This window comes from Metarhizium acridum (assembly GCF_019434415.1).
Source record: "Metarhizium acridum strain ARSEF 324 chromosome Unknown scaffold_141, whole genome shotgun sequence".
NCBI classification, from domain to species: Eukaryota; Fungi; Ascomycota; class Sordariomycetes; order Hypocreales; family Clavicipitaceae; genus Metarhizium; species Metarhizium acridum.
In genome coordinates, this window is record NW_027094020.1 from 747812 (window position 1) to 763601 (window position 15790).

The 15790-nt window shown below is 50.5% G+C and overlaps 6 protein-coding genes across 6 annotated transcripts; 4 read left to right on the forward strand and 2 right to left on the reverse strand.

The window, feature by feature from the left end:
• The first annotated feature begins 791 nt into the window (after window positions 1-791).
• On the forward strand, window positions 792-3053 carry UGA1 (4-aminobutyrate transaminase). Its single transcript, XM_007813156.2, has 2 exons — window positions 792-1283; window positions 1366-3053. The coding sequence occupies exons 1-2, from the start codon at window positions 1078-1080 to the stop codon at window positions 2543-2545; spliced, it is 1386 nt and encodes a 461-aa protein (XP_007811347.2). The 5' UTR covers window positions 792-1077; the 3' UTR covers window positions 2546-3053.
• Window positions 3054-3582: 529 nt separating this feature from the next.
• On the reverse strand, window positions 3583-3891 carry J3458_008887 (uncharacterized protein; the record flags this gene model as incomplete). The annotated part of the gene is made up of 1 exon (XM_066119444.1): window positions 3583-3891. The coding sequence occupies one exon, from the start codon at window positions 3889-3891 to the stop codon at window positions 3583-3585; it is 309 nt and encodes a 102-aa protein (XP_065975239.1).
• A 15-nt stretch (window positions 3892-3906) lies between these two features.
• J3458_008888 (uncharacterized protein) lies at window positions 3907-4739 on the reverse strand (the record flags this gene model as incomplete). The annotated part of the gene is made up of 3 exons (XM_007813157.1): window positions 3907-4460; window positions 4529-4643; window positions 4710-4739. The coding sequence occupies 3 exons, from the start codon at window positions 4737-4739 to the stop codon at window positions 3907-3909; spliced, it is 699 nt and encodes a 232-aa protein (XP_007811348.1).
• A 3530-nt stretch (window positions 4740-8269) lies between these two features.
• Window positions 8270-9906, forward strand: J3458_008889 (uncharacterized protein). The gene is made up of 2 exons (XM_066119445.1): window positions 8270-8450; window positions 8501-9906. The coding sequence occupies exon 2, from the start codon at window positions 9257-9259 to the stop codon at window positions 9704-9706; it is 450 nt and encodes a 149-aa protein (XP_065975240.1). The 5' UTR covers window positions 8270-8450; window positions 8501-9256; the 3' UTR covers window positions 9707-9906.
• A 2963-nt stretch (window positions 9907-12869) lies between these two features.
• Window positions 12870-15014, forward strand: SET2_1 (histone methyltransferase set2; the record flags this gene model as incomplete). The annotated part of the gene is made up of 2 exons (XM_066119446.1): window positions 12870-13251; window positions 13387-15014. The coding sequence occupies 2 exons, from the start codon at window positions 12870-12872 to the stop codon at window positions 15012-15014; spliced, it is 2010 nt and encodes a 669-aa protein (XP_065975241.1).
• Window positions 15015-15385: 371 nt separating this feature from the next.
• Window positions 15386-15748, forward strand: SET2_2 (histone methyltransferase set2; the record flags this gene model as incomplete). Its single annotated transcript, XM_066119447.1, has 1 exon — window positions 15386-15748. One exon carries the CDS (start codon window positions 15386-15388, stop codon window positions 15746-15748), a length of 363 nt encoding a protein of 120 aa, XP_065975242.1.
• Between the last annotated feature and the right edge of the window lie 42 nt (window positions 15749-15790).

Genomic DNA, 15790 nt, shown 5'->3' on the forward strand with positions numbered 1-15790 from the left:
TAGCCATGAAGCAAATGTGCACATTGAAGTATCTAACTTTACCACTTGTCTTACCCAAGCAGCAAAAAAGCCATCACCTGAGCACGACCAGATTCACACAAGCTGCCGCATGCCGAGCGCCGACGTCGGTGCTCCTGACGCCCTCCCGAAAGGCGTGGTCGGTGTGTTGCCGTGACACGTCTTTCTCATTCCGTACGGCGCATGGAGCTGGCATCGCTGTCTGCGCCCACGCTGCAGCGGGCAGTTCTGGACAAGCCGGAATGTCGGAAAGCCCACCGAAGTACGTAACAACGATGTGTGGTAGCCAATAAAATCCGGACGATGCGGGGGATCCTTGGACCTGGTGGTCAGGGATGGAGTGGATGCGATGTCGGTGGCTTTCAAGGTCCGACGCGTATATGAACAGAGTAGTAGCAGTGCAAAGCAATGGCTGTCAGCGATTTGACGAGCTAGTAGAGATGGCCATTGCGCAATTGCAGCGGCGTATTGGGCGTGTGTTGGGTTGATCAGTGTGGGTAGAAGAAGACTGAAGATGGAGGAAAAGTGTCATGGAGAAATGGTGTTTCACAATCTCAATCAAAGTGGCTGGAACGGCTACAAAGGCTGGAGCGGCCAGTGGGTTCGGGGTCCGTCGTCGGTCTCACAGTGTTGACCAGTAGCCAAGTTAGGCAGGGGCGCCCAGAGCTCCCCGCATAATTTCCCCACAGATAGGCTGCTGTATACCGATGATAAAAGGCATTGAAGCTCCGACAGCTCTTTCCGGCTTTGCTCCTTCCACAACACCTTCAACATTTCTCGTGATCCTTGTTATCAATTGAAGATCTGGGATCTTGCTTGACTACCTGCACCCGGCTCCCGGGCCCGTCTCGAGCTTCTGCATCCAAGTGCTCATACATCGAGATTTAATACAAAATACTTTCTCCCACTTACACAGCTCCCTTGCATCTTCGCCACTCTCATCCACGTCCACGTGCGCCAACATGTCGGCCCTTCGTGCTGCTGGCGCGTCCCGGCCTGGCATGGTCCAGTCACTCCGGGCTGCTATGAATCAAACGTTCCTTTGGCACCACTGGCGCCATGCGCATGGGTACTGCCAAGTCATTTCACAAGGACGAGCCCGCCGCCCCCATCCTAAAGACCAGTATTCCGGGCCCCAAGGCTGCTGAGGCCGTCAAGGAGCTCGATGAAGTCTTCGAGACTCGCAGCATCAACATGATGGCCGACTATACCCAGAGTGTGGGCAACTACATTGCCGATCCTGATGGCAACATGCTTCTGGATGTGTAAGTTACATTGCCCCTGTTGCTTGTCCAGCTTGGACTTCCCCACTAGCGGCGACTTATACTGATGCTGCCCGTTATCCAGTTATGCTCAGATTGCCTCTATTCCTGTGGGGTACAACAATCCCGAGCTTCGGAAGATTGCTCAGACCCCGGAGATGGTTGATGCCATCATCAATCGTCCCGCGTTGGGTAACTTTCCCTCCCACACATGGGCCAACATCTTGAAGACTGGTATCCTGAAGGTCGCTCCCAAGGGCCTTGACAACGTCTACACCGCCATGGCCGGTTCCGATGCCAATGAAATTGCCTACAAGGCTGCTTTCATGTATAAGCGACAAGTGGAACGAGGTGGCCCAGACGTCGAATTCACTCCGCAAGAAATTGAGAGTGCCATGAATAACCAGGCCCCTGGCTCTGCGCAGCTTTCTATTTTGTCTTTCAAGACTAGCTTCCACGGCCGTTTGTTTGGTTGCCTGTCTACCACTCGCTCCAAGCCCATCCACAAGCTTGATATTCCTGCCTTCGACTGGCCCCAGGCTACTTTCCCCCAGCTCAAGTACCCACTTGACCAGCACGCCGAGGAGAACGCAAAGGCTGAGCAGGCCAGCCTGGATGAGGTTGAGCACTTGATCAAGACCTGGCACTTGCCTCCTGCGGCCGTTGTTATCGAGCCCATTCAGAGTGAGGGCGGTGACAACCACGCCAGCCCAGAATTTTTCCAGAAGCTCCGCGCCGTGACCCGCAAGCACAACGTCCTGCTCATCGTCGACGAGGTCCAGACTGGTGTCGGTGCCACCGGTAAGTTCTGGGCTCATGAGCACTGGAACCTCCAGGACCCTCCCGATATGGTTACCTTTTCCAAGAAGGCCCAGACTGCTGGTTACTACTATCGGTCCAAGGACCTGCGTCCCAACAAGCCTTACCGCCAGTTCAACACCTGGATGGGAGATCCATCCAAGGCCTTGCTTTTCCGTGGCATCATCAACGAAATTGAGCGCCTCGATCTCGTGAACCACACCGCCAAGGTCGGCAACTATTTGTTCGGCAAGCTTGAGGGTCTTGCCAGCAAGTACCCCGATCATTTCCAGAATCTCCGTGGTAAGGGCCAGGGTACTTTCATTGCTTTCGACCATCCCAAACGCGACGAGTTCCTCGTTAAGGCCAAGAGCTTTGGTATCAACATTGGCGGCAGCGGTGCCAATGCCGTTCGTCTTCCGCCCCATGCTGACCTTCCAGGAGCACCATGCCGATATTCTAATTGAGGCTCTTGAGAAGATTGTCAAGGCTTTGTAAGGCCTAAGGCAATGATTGAAATATGGGAAACTTAATCATGGGTAATGCATAGCGGAACGAAAGGACTTGGAGAGAAGTTGCGGGTCCTTCCAAAAAAAGAAATAGCCACAGGGAAGAGGCATGAGGATTTGGTTGAGCTAAAATATCCGATTATGGAGTACTTCATGGGAGTGAAACGCAACACGGGAGTCTTGTTTGATCGTATACTGTTCGGTTAGGGCTGAGCAACCAAAGGTTTGGCCTCTAGCTGAGATAAGGGAGCGATTTGGAATGAAAAATTTAAACAAAGGTCCTACGGCATCGACTAACATAACATCATGTTCTGGGAGTTAATTTATAGCGTGTCTTGTAGTACTTTTAGTCAGCCCGACTCCCTGACTAGGATAAATGATAGCAACAATTGACGTTAGGAATGAATTCTGGCATCGTTCTCTTCTCGTGCGTGTGGCTCTGCCAAAGTCTACAAATGCCACCCCTTGTTCCACTTATCTCATCGACATCGTATCGTACATGCCATCGTGATTGAACAACCACAATCAATACTGCGGTCTTTCACACTCGAAGGCATAATGCTCGAGGTCAATAAGTCAACAGCTGTTCAATTTCGCTCCGAAAAATGGACAGAATTTTGAGAAAATTACAAAACTTAGAAAAATGAAAGCCACAATGCCAAAGCATATGATACATAGGAACAGTACGCTACCGGATGGCAAACACGTCATTGCACCGGTTCTGTGCGGTCAAATACGAGCCAGAGAACCACAATCAATCCGGAATTGTGAATGAAATGAAGGTCGTGCTCAAGCTCCAGACTGAAAGCCGCTATACAAATGAGGCCATAGTCCATGTGCCTCCGTATTCGGAACGGGAATTCATAGTATGGCTGGCCGCTCCAGGCAGGTAGGTAGCCACACTCGGAAGAGTCTTTGAAAAGAAAACAGAAGACTTTTATTCAAAACCGACGCAATAACAGTCTTGGTCAACGTTGATGGCGGTGTCAGTGATGTCAGGGGAGTCCGTCCTGTTGACCATCACTAACATCAACCATCATGTTGGGGTCAATGGGGTCCTGACATTGATCTTCGAAAATGGTGGGCTCATAGGAAGTTTGGAAGCCTGAGAATCCATATTCCGCCTCCATATTGCTCAATTTCCACGGCTGTGTGTCTTGCACTGTGGTATTGCCTGGGTCATCTAAAACATGCTCGGCCGCTGGTCTTCTATGGCTCTCGGACGGCGTATTCGCAGGCATCTCATCAAGACTGACAGAACGCCAACGACTCATGAGTGAGAAGATCCGGGCCGCCGTTGGCATCTCATGCGCGAAGTCCTATGTCGCGGAACCCGATACGACAGAGCTTGTAGAAAGAGTACTGGGGTTGGCTTGCTGAGATTGTCCGAGAGGCTCAACCATCTTTCGCTTCTTCGCCTTTCTTGTATCGGCGGTCGCAAAGACTGACAACTCTGACTGAGCTGCTGAATTGTTGGGTGGATGTGGAATAGCAGGCACAATTAGTCTGTGTCCAGTGCTGTGTTGCATACGAGGAGCTATATGCGGTGGAAGGTTTGGACGAAGATCTCTCTTGGCTTTATCCGCCCGAGACGGACGGCCTCGTTTCTTGGGTTTTGTTGTTGATTGCGGCGGAGGCATGGCAACTTGATTCTGCTCAAGTCCCTTTGATGGTCGAGGAAGGATCGGAACCGGTACACTTGAAACAGGAGGTGATAAATGTTGGGTATTCAAGCTAGTTGTGTCGCCCGCGACGCTAGAATCGGCTCCTTTCAGGACAGGCTCGCCTTGGCCGCTTGTTGATGGCCGTTTGGAATTCGAAGAAGGGCCGCCCATATGCTCTACAACTTGCATACACTGATTCATATTACGACCTAGCGAAACATTAGATTTGCTTAAAAAAACATTGACGGTTGTTGGATGATAAGGGTGATTCACATACCAAGCGGAAGCTGCATCCTCATCCAATCGGGGTCAACACGATTGGTCTTTATGAAAGCCAGCAAAAGGTCGATATTGACAGTACTGGATTTTATAATCTCAGCAAGAACAAATCGCTGCCAGACGAATATTATTATCTGAATTTCCTATCATTTGTTCCTCAAAATCACTACCAGACATACCTTTTCGTCCTGCGTAAAGGAGAGCTCCATGGTTCTATATGGTTTGTCTAACAGAAACGAAACAATTCGCCAGGAAGACTAGGAAAAAAGAAAAAAGAAAAACAACAAAACAAACTGTACTGGGACCCCGACAACTCTCGGATACGCATCGGTGGTATTGCTGTTGGGCTCATGAAGTGAAGCGAAGGTGACCCGGGCAGGAGAAGAATAGAAGTTCTGTCGCTATTTCTCCACCATTGAAGACATTATTGTTTGGCATTTCTTCGACTATAGACGACTTTGACGAACCACAAAATCATCTATAGTTAACAGAAACCCGAACAATCAAGTTCCCAGAACAAACGATGCCGCAGCCCCTGCCTGTTGCTTACTATTATGCGAAAGGTTGGTTGTTGGGTAGAGCGTCCTTCGACCCCTCCTCCCCTTTTCACATGGAACTCGCTGGAGCTGACTTTGCACAAATTAGACAATACAAGGCTGCAGTTGTGCGGCTTTTCAACAGACACTTTGGGGGAAAGGGTCGGTCGTCAAGTTTGTGACACCCAGCAAGATGTCTCTCTGTGCGCCGAGACTCCGAGAGCAGACAGGCAATGGGTAGAAAGAGTAGGGGTAAGGCGGCAAATGGGTCGTGTAATGTTGATCCGCGACATGCAGGCGATAGTAGCGCCAATACGAAGCACAGATCAAGAGACGTTGCGTGTCTGCGTGACTGTAGAAGCGCGGGACAAGGTACTTGAAATTACTAGTGTTTACCGGTTCATTCTGGTCGGTTGCAAACGAGACTAGCAAGTATTGGAAGGCAAGCTCTATCCTCGGTTTGGAGGCCACGGTTCCTTCGCGACATAGAATTGAAAGCCAGCGAGAACAGCGTTGACAGTCATAGCTTGACCAGCCACGCGGCTCATGGATACCACCTCGCTATTCTTGATGGCGCGGCACTCTGAACGGTGACGGTGGTGGTGCGGACGAAGAATGACCAGGGTCGCAGCGAGCATGGGTCAGGAGGCAACGAGATGGAGGAGCAGCGATGGAGAGAACAGAAAATGTGGAAGCTCTCCCAGTTGGATGCCACACTTCTATAGTCGCCGTCAAGCACCAGATACAGACGAGTATTTAAGTTATGTATCAGAGAGACGAGCCCTCATGACGGAACCATGCAGCGGTACACGGAGCCGTTCCGAAATCCTACCAGACACTTCAATGGCGGCCTTTTATGCGCTGAATAAAGGTCAGCCGGTTGCCACACTTGGTAAACATGGCTAGGCCAGCCCCGTCTAACCGATGAACGTGTGTGAAGGAGTCAATTTGCTGTCCGTACGTCAGCAGCTGTTGCCAAGCTAAGCAAAGTGCCGGGGACAGTTGTGAGTCTTCCGGTGGCGACTTACTATTTATGACAAAAAGTGTAACTTCAGCCCAACTCTACTGACCAAAGATGGCTTCGGTGCGGACCGATTGGTATCTCGGCCAACGAACAAATCCCCCGATTTCCAGTGTCAAGGGCGTGTCCGAGAAGTCTCAAGTCGCTTAAAGAGCCGTGGAGTCTTTTAGTGTGTTCAAGGCGCCAGGGTCCCATGGCTTTTGGTGTGTGTGTGTGTGTGTGTGTGTGTGTATGTTTCTTGTGCAAATCCCACGTCGCATGATTGTCATTTGATAATAGCAGATTCCGGGTCGATCTGTGCTTGCCCTTGGTCGAAGTGGGGATGGTCCAAGATATTTTGCCAGCTCTACTGAGAAGTTGCCTTTGTTCAGGACTTCAAGGCCACTTCGGTCGTCAATACCGAGAAAAGCACCGGCTTGTGAACAAAGAAATGCACAAAGAAAAAGATCATGGCCGTCTGCCACACTCAATGCAGCTGTGGTGACACTCGACCCACCGTCGTCGTTCTGACAAGGTGTATGGAGTCCACGCATACCAGACGCTATGCTTTAACGGGGAAAGTCTCCCTATTGACCAAGGCATGGCCAATCAATCCCACGATCAATCTGGAGCGCCTGACATGTCTCAGTCCCCCTCCCATCCTGTCCATGGCAATCATGGTAGACGCCAACTTGGCTCGTGTCTCGCCGCAGCTGGGCTGCCTCGCCGCGCTTCTCGCGCTCACACACCATGATTGTGCTCTTTGAATGCCAACCCTTGTCGTCGGGGACGCGAGTTGATGGCCTGGTGCGTTTACTCCGGGCAGATTGTGGTGTCAGATGTGGTGTCAATATCGGTGAGTGTTGCTACAGCAGGTCTTGTGGGAGACGCGGCGAGAGAGCCCATTCGTGTAAGTGGCCGCGTGACCGTTTGGCTGTGATCAAATGAGATCTGTGGCTCAACCGAAGAGCGTTCATCCAAACGAGTTCCACCTAATATCATGTCTAACACGGCCACACCCAGTTGATCTCCCTGACCATACCAATTTGAGTCTCCTTGCATCTAGCGGTCTCAGCACAATCCACATGTTCATTGAAAAGGGCTGTCGATTGCACATGGCAAGCTGCCTTTGGCAGTCGATGTAGGCAAGCTTACCGTAGCTATTCTGTAAGCATCGGCGGCCGCTTTAAGAGGCCTCCCCATTTGGATGCATAGGAACATGGAGGTATACGACTCGTCGGTATGTACGGGCTAGGTAGGGTGATGTCAAGAATCACTCCTCCTCTGGTTTGGATAGCGCCTCCATTGCAAAAGATGAAGAAAGTCGGGGACATGACCACCACTTTGAGATTTGAGGGGATTTGAGAATACAGCCCGAGATGTTGGCAAGTTCTGCAGCCCGACCGCCCTTTATAACCTCTTGGTCGCTCCTTCTCGGCGAAGCCTGGCACAAGCACGCCTAATCGTCCATGCAAAGTGAGTTGGCAAATCTTGATAGACCCACCCGCGCAAATTCGGACGAGTCTTCTCTCCTCTTTCACAGTTGCAACGGCTCAAACCTGTCTGGGTTTGATTTCTGCAAGGTTTGTGTCGTTCTGAAACCTACTGCCCGTAATGGCCCAATTGCCTGGTTCAATTGCTCTTGCATATTGCATGCCGCTTCTGACATGCAGGTGAACAATTGTGAGCTGCCAGGAACCCTCGATGGACAGCCGGGGCTCGAGATGACAATTGACAGTTCCGGAAACTACCAATTGTTACACAGCGCAAAACATGTGGTGACGCAGGAGTGTTATTCGATGCGGCATTCCGTGGCTTCACATCAATTACCCGAAAGAGAACTCCTTGTTCCCAGCCGATGCGGTACGCAAGGCACTTTGATCCGATCCCGATACCACTTTTCCGGATTACCAGAATCGAGCCGCCATATTGCCGCCTGGCTTTTGGCTTATCATTGCCTTGGTTCAGTATGCAAACTCAACTTGCATGAATAGTTTTTTATTCGAGAGCTTCGCTATTGTTGCAGGAGACTTACTGGAGCTGGGGACGTGAATGTGCCAACGTCACCAGGGCGAGACGTTAAATCTAACGTTACCAACGGAACTTAATACTAGTAAAAGGATGGCCAGTATCAAATGCCGAACAACTCCATCGTCTAGTCTTCTAGTGAACCCGATTTTCTCAAGATATGCCTCGGACGGCATGATGGCCATCTGCGCGGATCATGATTTAGCAGTGGGAAACTTCGTCCGTTGGTCAGGTCGTAGCACCCATCACTCACAGCTTTGCCTCGCAAGATCCAGAGTTAGTCATGATACAAGCCCAGACACAGAGGCTGTGCAGAGGCTTCAGAGGCTTGCAACACATATTGTTCTGCACTCACAGTTAGCTCGTCGCCCTGTGCCCCATGGCTTTCAGAGCTAACATTTTTCAGATCCAACTGGTTCCTTCTGATTGAAAAAAGCTTTTTGCCGACTAGCGTTGACATGGTAGCCCGGTGCTAACTACGGTATGTTCACGATATCTGAGATGAGAGCAGAGCCTACTTCGTGAAATGCTACAGCTGGCAAGATATTGCAACATTGCCGCACTCGCAATGAGAAAAATACGATATTTTGCTGTTAGACCCTATGCTCTGGTCCAGTGCCGTACTCGAGTGCGAATCGATTTTGCTCTAGGCGAGGATGTGGGAGTGCCCAACGTCGTGGCTTGAGGGGGTCAAGTTTGGCATTCGAATCATGGGACACGACAAGCGCCACATGATAAAGCCGAAGAAGCCAATTACATTGCCATTGGGCCTTGGTTCTCTCACATTGCTAGGTTTTGAGCTTGTTGCCTAACCCCTAACCAAATGCACCAGAATTAACGGCAGCGTGCAGGTTGCCTTGAGGAAACACGCAAGAAATAAACTCAGTTGGGGCCATTTTTGTTCCCCATGGCGCATGTGTAGTTGAAGCGCCTCTCATAAACAAGCGGTTGGCACGCTTATGTTGAATCTATAAATTGCGTCCATTTCTCCCCATCGTCATTTGGAACGTCATCAAGGAATATCAATTGAGCAACAAAGCTCACTCGATTGACATCACAAGCAGACATCTCTACTGCGCCCACGCTGAACAAGTACGAAACACGTTGTGTTTGCGTATTGCAGCAATTTTGCCAACTTCACATCTAAACAGAACCACCAACAATGCCTCGGTTTGCCTTCCTCGTCGTCGCTGACGCCATGGCCGATCAACCAAATCTCGAAATCCCCACAGAGATGTTGGAGACCATGACCACTTTCAATGAGAAGATGGCCGATAAGGGCGTGCTTCTCCATGCTGATGGCTTCACACCTTCATCTGACGGGGGCTATCGGCTCAAGTTTGGTGGTTCGTCTGGGCCAGAAGTCATCCCCGGTCCCTTTGATCTGTCAAAAGAAGACCATGTTTGCGGATACTGGATTGTCAAAGTAAAGAACGACGAGGAGGCGCTGGACTGGGCCAAGCAAGTTCCTTTCCCCGAGGGACAGCTGCTTGTCCGTAAGCTCTCTGATGGATGTGATTTGGGGAAGAGTTTCACGCCTGAGTTGATGGAGCGCGAGAAAAATTTGAAGCTGAAGATGCTGGAGAATCTAAAGAAGGCGGCAGATGAGTAAGACAAAGGTATTCACAGGGTCTGAAATTGGTGTATACGTTTGCGTGGAATGCTATGGCTAAGGGATAATATTGTAGAATCATCCAGGCTTGAGTGTTTTCTCTAGCTAAATATGCACCTGTATGGTAGCAGTCGGCCGAGAACACCATTGTGAATATTGGTAGCTTAATCCGCATACTTGAAATACTACACTACTTTCAGGCCAAGTGCAGCCTAGAGAATGCGCAAGCGGAAGAAGTTGAGTAAAAAAAAAATGAGGATGATGCATCAAGGAACTACTTACCATAGGATAAACTACATGTCCGTGACATAAGTGATTGATCGGTTGAATTATTTTGCGTTTCGAAGGGCCCCTCAAGGAGGGAAGAGACACACTAGGCTACCGAGAATATTAGGTGTTCTATCCTGAAACAGCCCAAAAAGCAATATTGGTATAATTACTTAGGTAGTATACAGTTATTGGGCTAGTAAAACTTATCTCAAGACTACCTAGGTAGGTTGCTCGCATTAATACAAGCGCAATCAGTCAGAACGTTGAAGTCGATACATACATCACGACGTTGTTGCTGTGGTATCAAGTGTTGCAGGAGATAATCACTATCAATCCAGAGTCTAGGCTACTAACAGCAAAGGGAACCCCGTTTTTGACGGCAACATTCTTCGGGCTTCTCTCAACTCTATTGACGGTTCTTGAGGCGTTTGGTCGACTGATGCCATGAATCCTGCGGGAAACGCGGGTTGTTTGGGCTTCTCGCCACGAAGCTTGCCTAGTCATGGACCTGTTTTGTGTTCCTATAGCTAAACAGGCGTAGAGGTTGCAGTACCTTATGGAGTGTAGTGTATTTTACTATGGAAATTAACTTGAAGGGCTGGATATTAGAAGATATGGAAAGAATTCAAGTATATTCTTATGGTAATAGTATATACAATTATTTAGCTTGGGCAAGACTGGGCAGTATGACGTTGATGAATACGAGGAGTCGAGGACAAGGGTGACGTTGCACTGAACCCTGGCAAACTGGACGGCTCCGAAGCACCAGGGCCTGATTCCCGGTTGGGCATCGTGTACCGCGGTGCCGAGAGATCAATTGATGGCTGCGGCTAACGTGGAGGGTTGAGGAGGGCACGGATTGGCAGACCAGTTGACGTCACTTCGGATGGGTTTGGGGGTGTTGCACGGGTATTGTGACGTTGACACGGGCCGTGGAGTTGCAGATGGCGTGGTGGTGACCCGCGAACCTTGCATTGATATATGACATGATTTGGCATAGGTGCCGCTGGCTGAATGTTGTGGCGGCTGATTCTCATCAGAGAGGGTGAAGATGTGGTCAAGTGCGTCGCAAATCAGCGCTTCTGACAAGTGACTGGTTTTTGCCGAGGGTGAGACAGCAGCAATACGATGATGGCTCAAGGTGGCCGAGATGCCGGTAATTGCTGGGGGCACTGTCTCTGTCCCCCTTTGCTCTTGTTGTTTTCCTTCGTCGCACCCTTTGCCTTTCCACAACAGAAAAAAAAGAACTTGTGAGTTGAGATTGTTGGATACAATTTCGGACGGCGTGCGGAATACGGGGTACCAACTGTCCGCGAGCAGTTGCTGGGAGGCTTTTAAATTAAATCGACTGCTTGTGATGAAACAGTTGGTTGATTCTATGAGATGAAAAAAGATGGACCAGACATGTTGGGAAAAGAAAAAAGCTCTGATAAAGCAGGAGTGAAAGGACCACCATGCTGTGGTTGCGAATATCAGATAAAGGAAGCATGGGTTGAACATGTGGGACTGTACCTGTACTGAGCCAGACATTTTATGATTGGATTGGACGAATTGGAGCGCATAAAGGTGACCTGGGGATTCATCTCCCCGGTTGTCAATGGCTTGGCTTGTTCCTGATGTTTCGATGTCCAAGCTTCTCGCTACTTCATGCGGTGTCTGGGCAGTCAAACTCATGGTCCCTGGTGTCGCCTTGTCGGAAATAGAGGTGCATCCCTTTGAATGTGCGCAGGTGCGTTTATTGTACTGAACCGGGATGTGACCTAGTAAGAATACCACCTATATTTTAATATCAAATATTATTTTATATTCATAAATAAGAGATTAATTTTTTGTTAACAAGGTACTCTCAAGTTACTATAGAAGAGTCAATACGACCGCTACAACAAACACACCAGCGCACATTGAAAGAGATATACATGTACTCCGTACTCCGTGCGGGAGTTTTTAAAATAGAACATCCAACGCGGAAAGCTGCTGGGAGGAAGCTGTGGGTGGATCCCGTGCTGGGGCCTCAGGAACTTGTAGATCTAAAAACTCCTCCGGGGGGGGGGGGGGGAAGCTCACAGGGCATTTTGCAGTTGGCCAGTGCCGATTACTCCTGTAGACGCCAGTTGACTCCAATTTGAGTACTCAAGTACGGAGTACAGACGTGGAGTGCTGGAGCCATCAATTGCGCGCTGCAGACGCTTGCGCTGGAGATTGTTGCCAACATTGAACATTGACAGCATTTGAAGCCCCCACGCCCGGCCCACGCCCCGGCCCAGATGTGGCCTAGTGCCAAAGTCTAGCGATCAAGAGCGCCAGATTCGCGCCAATGGTTCCAACAACCAGTCAACCAGTCAACCAGTCAACCAGTCAACCAGTCAACCAGTCAACCAGTCAACCAGTCAACCAGTCAACCAGTCAACCAGTCAACCAGTCAACCAGTCAACCACTTGACCAACTTGCCCTTGACTAGTTGACTCGACGTTTTCAACCAGACTCTCTCAGCACTTGAGCCCAATGCTCTCAATTCCTCTCGTCACCTCGCTCAAGGTGCAAGGCCATATGCATCGCATTCAATCCCGACCACGCCGCAGCTGAGCATCGTTGGCCTCTTCGCTCCGCCCTACCCTCCCTCTGCCGTGTCTCTCTCTCGCTCTGCCTTGCCGTCGGCGCACGCGATCCACTGCGAATCGCTGACCGTGCAGCTTGAGGCTTCCATCTTCCGGCTTCCTGCTTCGGCTTCCGCCCACACACTTCGCAGCCTCCCACGCGCGTCCCTGTCGCTTTCTGCCACCAACCCGTCGCGGCCTTCATTGCTTGATCCCGGATTGCTAGCCAAGCCGACCGAGGACGCCGTGTTAGCGTTGACGCTTCATACCGCACTCACCATTTTTTTTTTCATGTGGTAATGGAGGATGATGAGCATGCAGCCAGAAGCATGAGTAGGATCAAGCTGGAAGACGGAATCGCGAATGGGCTACCTGAAGCCATGGACACGGCCGAGTCAACGCCAGCGCACGGCATCAAGGGTGGTGCCTCGCCTGCATCCATCAATGGCATCAAATCAGAGAGCGACGGGGTGAATACGCCCGCCTCCGGAAAACCACGCTTATCGCGAAGATCTTCACAAAAACCCGCCGAGCCCGAACCGCGACTATTCAACCACCTCCCAAACGTTACCGAGGAGTCTTGCAAGTCCTTTCAGGTCATTCGAGACTGTCTCTATGGATCAAAACATCTCGGTTCTACCGAAAATGACGCTTTGGACTGTGATTGTGCCGAGGAATTTCGTACGTGCCAGAAAATTTTTATTTTATTTTATTTTTGGACCGGTCCCCGTCCCCCTTGTTGTTCCCACAGCTCGTTGCGCCTTCGACGCCATGTCGTGCTCAAAAGTCTTCGTAACTAACCATGGGCTGCAGAAGATGGGGAGAATTTTGCTTGTGGCGAGGATTCCGACTGCATCAACCGCGCTACAAAAATGGAGTGTGTCGCCAGCGGCAGCAATTGCGGCGGTGGTTGCCAGAATCAACGCTTTCAACGCAAGCTCTGGGCTGATGTTGCTGTCATCAAGACCGACAAGAAAGGATATGGTCTTCGAACCGAATCTTCTCTACAACCGAACGACTTTATTTACGAGTATGTTGGCGAGGTTATCAACGAGCCCACGTTTCGCCGACGTATGCTGCAGTACGATGAGGAGGGCATCAAGCATTTCTATTTCATGTCCCTGAGCAAGAGTGAATTTGTTGACGCAACCAGAAAGGGTAACCTCGGTCGCTTTTGTAACCACTCATGCAATCCCAACTGCTACGTGGACAAGTGGGTTGTTGGGGACAAGCTGCGCATGGGCATCTTTGCATTGCGCAAGATCCAAGCCGGCGAGGAATTGGTCTTCAACTACAATGTTGATCGCTACGGTGCCGAGCCGCAGCCATGTTACTGCGGCGAGCAAAACTGCGTTGGATTCATCGGAGGAAAGACTCAGACTGAGCGCGCCACCAAGTTGCCAACCACGGTTGTTGACGCACTTGGCATTGACGACGCCGATGGCTGGGATACCGCTGTTGCCAAGAAACCACGCCGCAAGCGACCCGAGGAAGATGATGAAGAGTATGTCAATAGCATGCCAGCCCGGAGTTTGGATGAAGACGGCTCGAGAAAGGTCATGGCCGCGCTTGTGCAATGCAAGGAAAAATGGATTGCCGTCAAACTTCTTGAGCGTATCCAGCGCTCCGATGATGACCGAGTCATCCACTCCGTCATGCGTATGCACGCCTACCAAATTCTCAAAACCACCCTCAACACGTTCATCGACGACCACAATGTTGTACTGCAGGTACTGGATATCCTCGACAAGTTCCCACGCATGACGAGAAACAAGATTCAAGACTCCAACATTGAAGCAACAATACAGCCCTTAACAGATTCGGAGCACGAGGATGTATCAGCGAAATCCAAGAAACTGCTGGACGACTGGAGTAAACTGGAAGTAGCATATCGCATCCGAAGGAGGAAGGTTGACCCCAATGCACCAGTTCAGAATCTTTTTGACGACCGGAGAGGACAAGCTCGCGAGGAAGAGACGGCCCAGTCAACACCGAAAACAGCATCACCGCGGCCGATTGACGCCCCAAAGGGCCCCAAGAGCAGTATTCCCCAGCGCAGTGTGTCGTTTCAGCATAACAACGTCAACCGGCCACCTCGACGCTTCGGACCACTCCCCGAGGGCTGGTTTACAGCCAAGGATGGCAGAGGTCACACCTATTACTACAACAAGCAAGGCAAAACCACTTGGAGCAGACCCACTCAACCCGCCAACGACGGACCAAAGGCGCCCTCCAAGGCCATACAGGAGCAACTAGCTATCCAAAGTATCATTGATCGCGTGACCAAGGAAGGGACACCGAAACAGACTCTGCCGCAACCAACTCCTTCACATGCCAGCGAGTCGTCATCCAAGGAATCCAGGAGGAGCAAGTGGAAGGCACTCCCTATTGAGAAGCAGATGAAGATTTATGAAAATACGGTACGCCACTTTACTGGTCCGTGATTCACGTGTGTTGAGTGAGCTAATCATCAAATAGGTCTTCCCGCCGGTCAAACACATGCTAGACAAATTTCGTCACAAGCTTCCGAAAGAAGAACTCAAGCGATTGGGTAAAGATATTGCCAAGAAGCTTGTAGCATCTGATTACAAGAACAACAGGGTGGAGGATCCAACAGCGGCCCTCAGCGAGAAATCAGACCCTCAAAATAAAGAAGTATGTTAAGGACTTTTTAACACGGGCAGTCGAGAAGTATGAGGTGCACCAGCAGAAACAGGCTCCAAAGGATACCAAGCCAGGGAGCTCCGATGGCAAAACCAGCGACGCATCACAGAGCGTTGGAGCCGAGGTGGCGGACGACATTGCGCTCAGTGACATGGAAGAAAACGACTCCCCTAGTAGCCAAGAGCGCAAACGCAAAAGAGAGGCAGATGCGGCAGACTCGGCCGGCGCAACACCCTTCGAGGGACGCTTCGAGGGACCAGAGACGAAAAGACCACGAGCCGAAGACGGTACGGAGCCATCTCCTCCGCCTCCTCCGCCTCCTCCGCCGGATTCTAGCTCAGACGACACCCTAACGGAAGAGCAAAACGCGGAGCAAAGGGCCTTCAAGGAACAAGAAGAGGCACTCATGCGAGAGAATGAAGAAGCGCAACGGCTAGAGGATGAGGCCAACAAGTCCAAGGACATGGAAGAAAAAGCTGAAGAGATACGGAAGGATATAGTTCTTGCGGCATGATTATCTATTTACTAGTATCAGGTGAGGTTACATTTTTTTTTA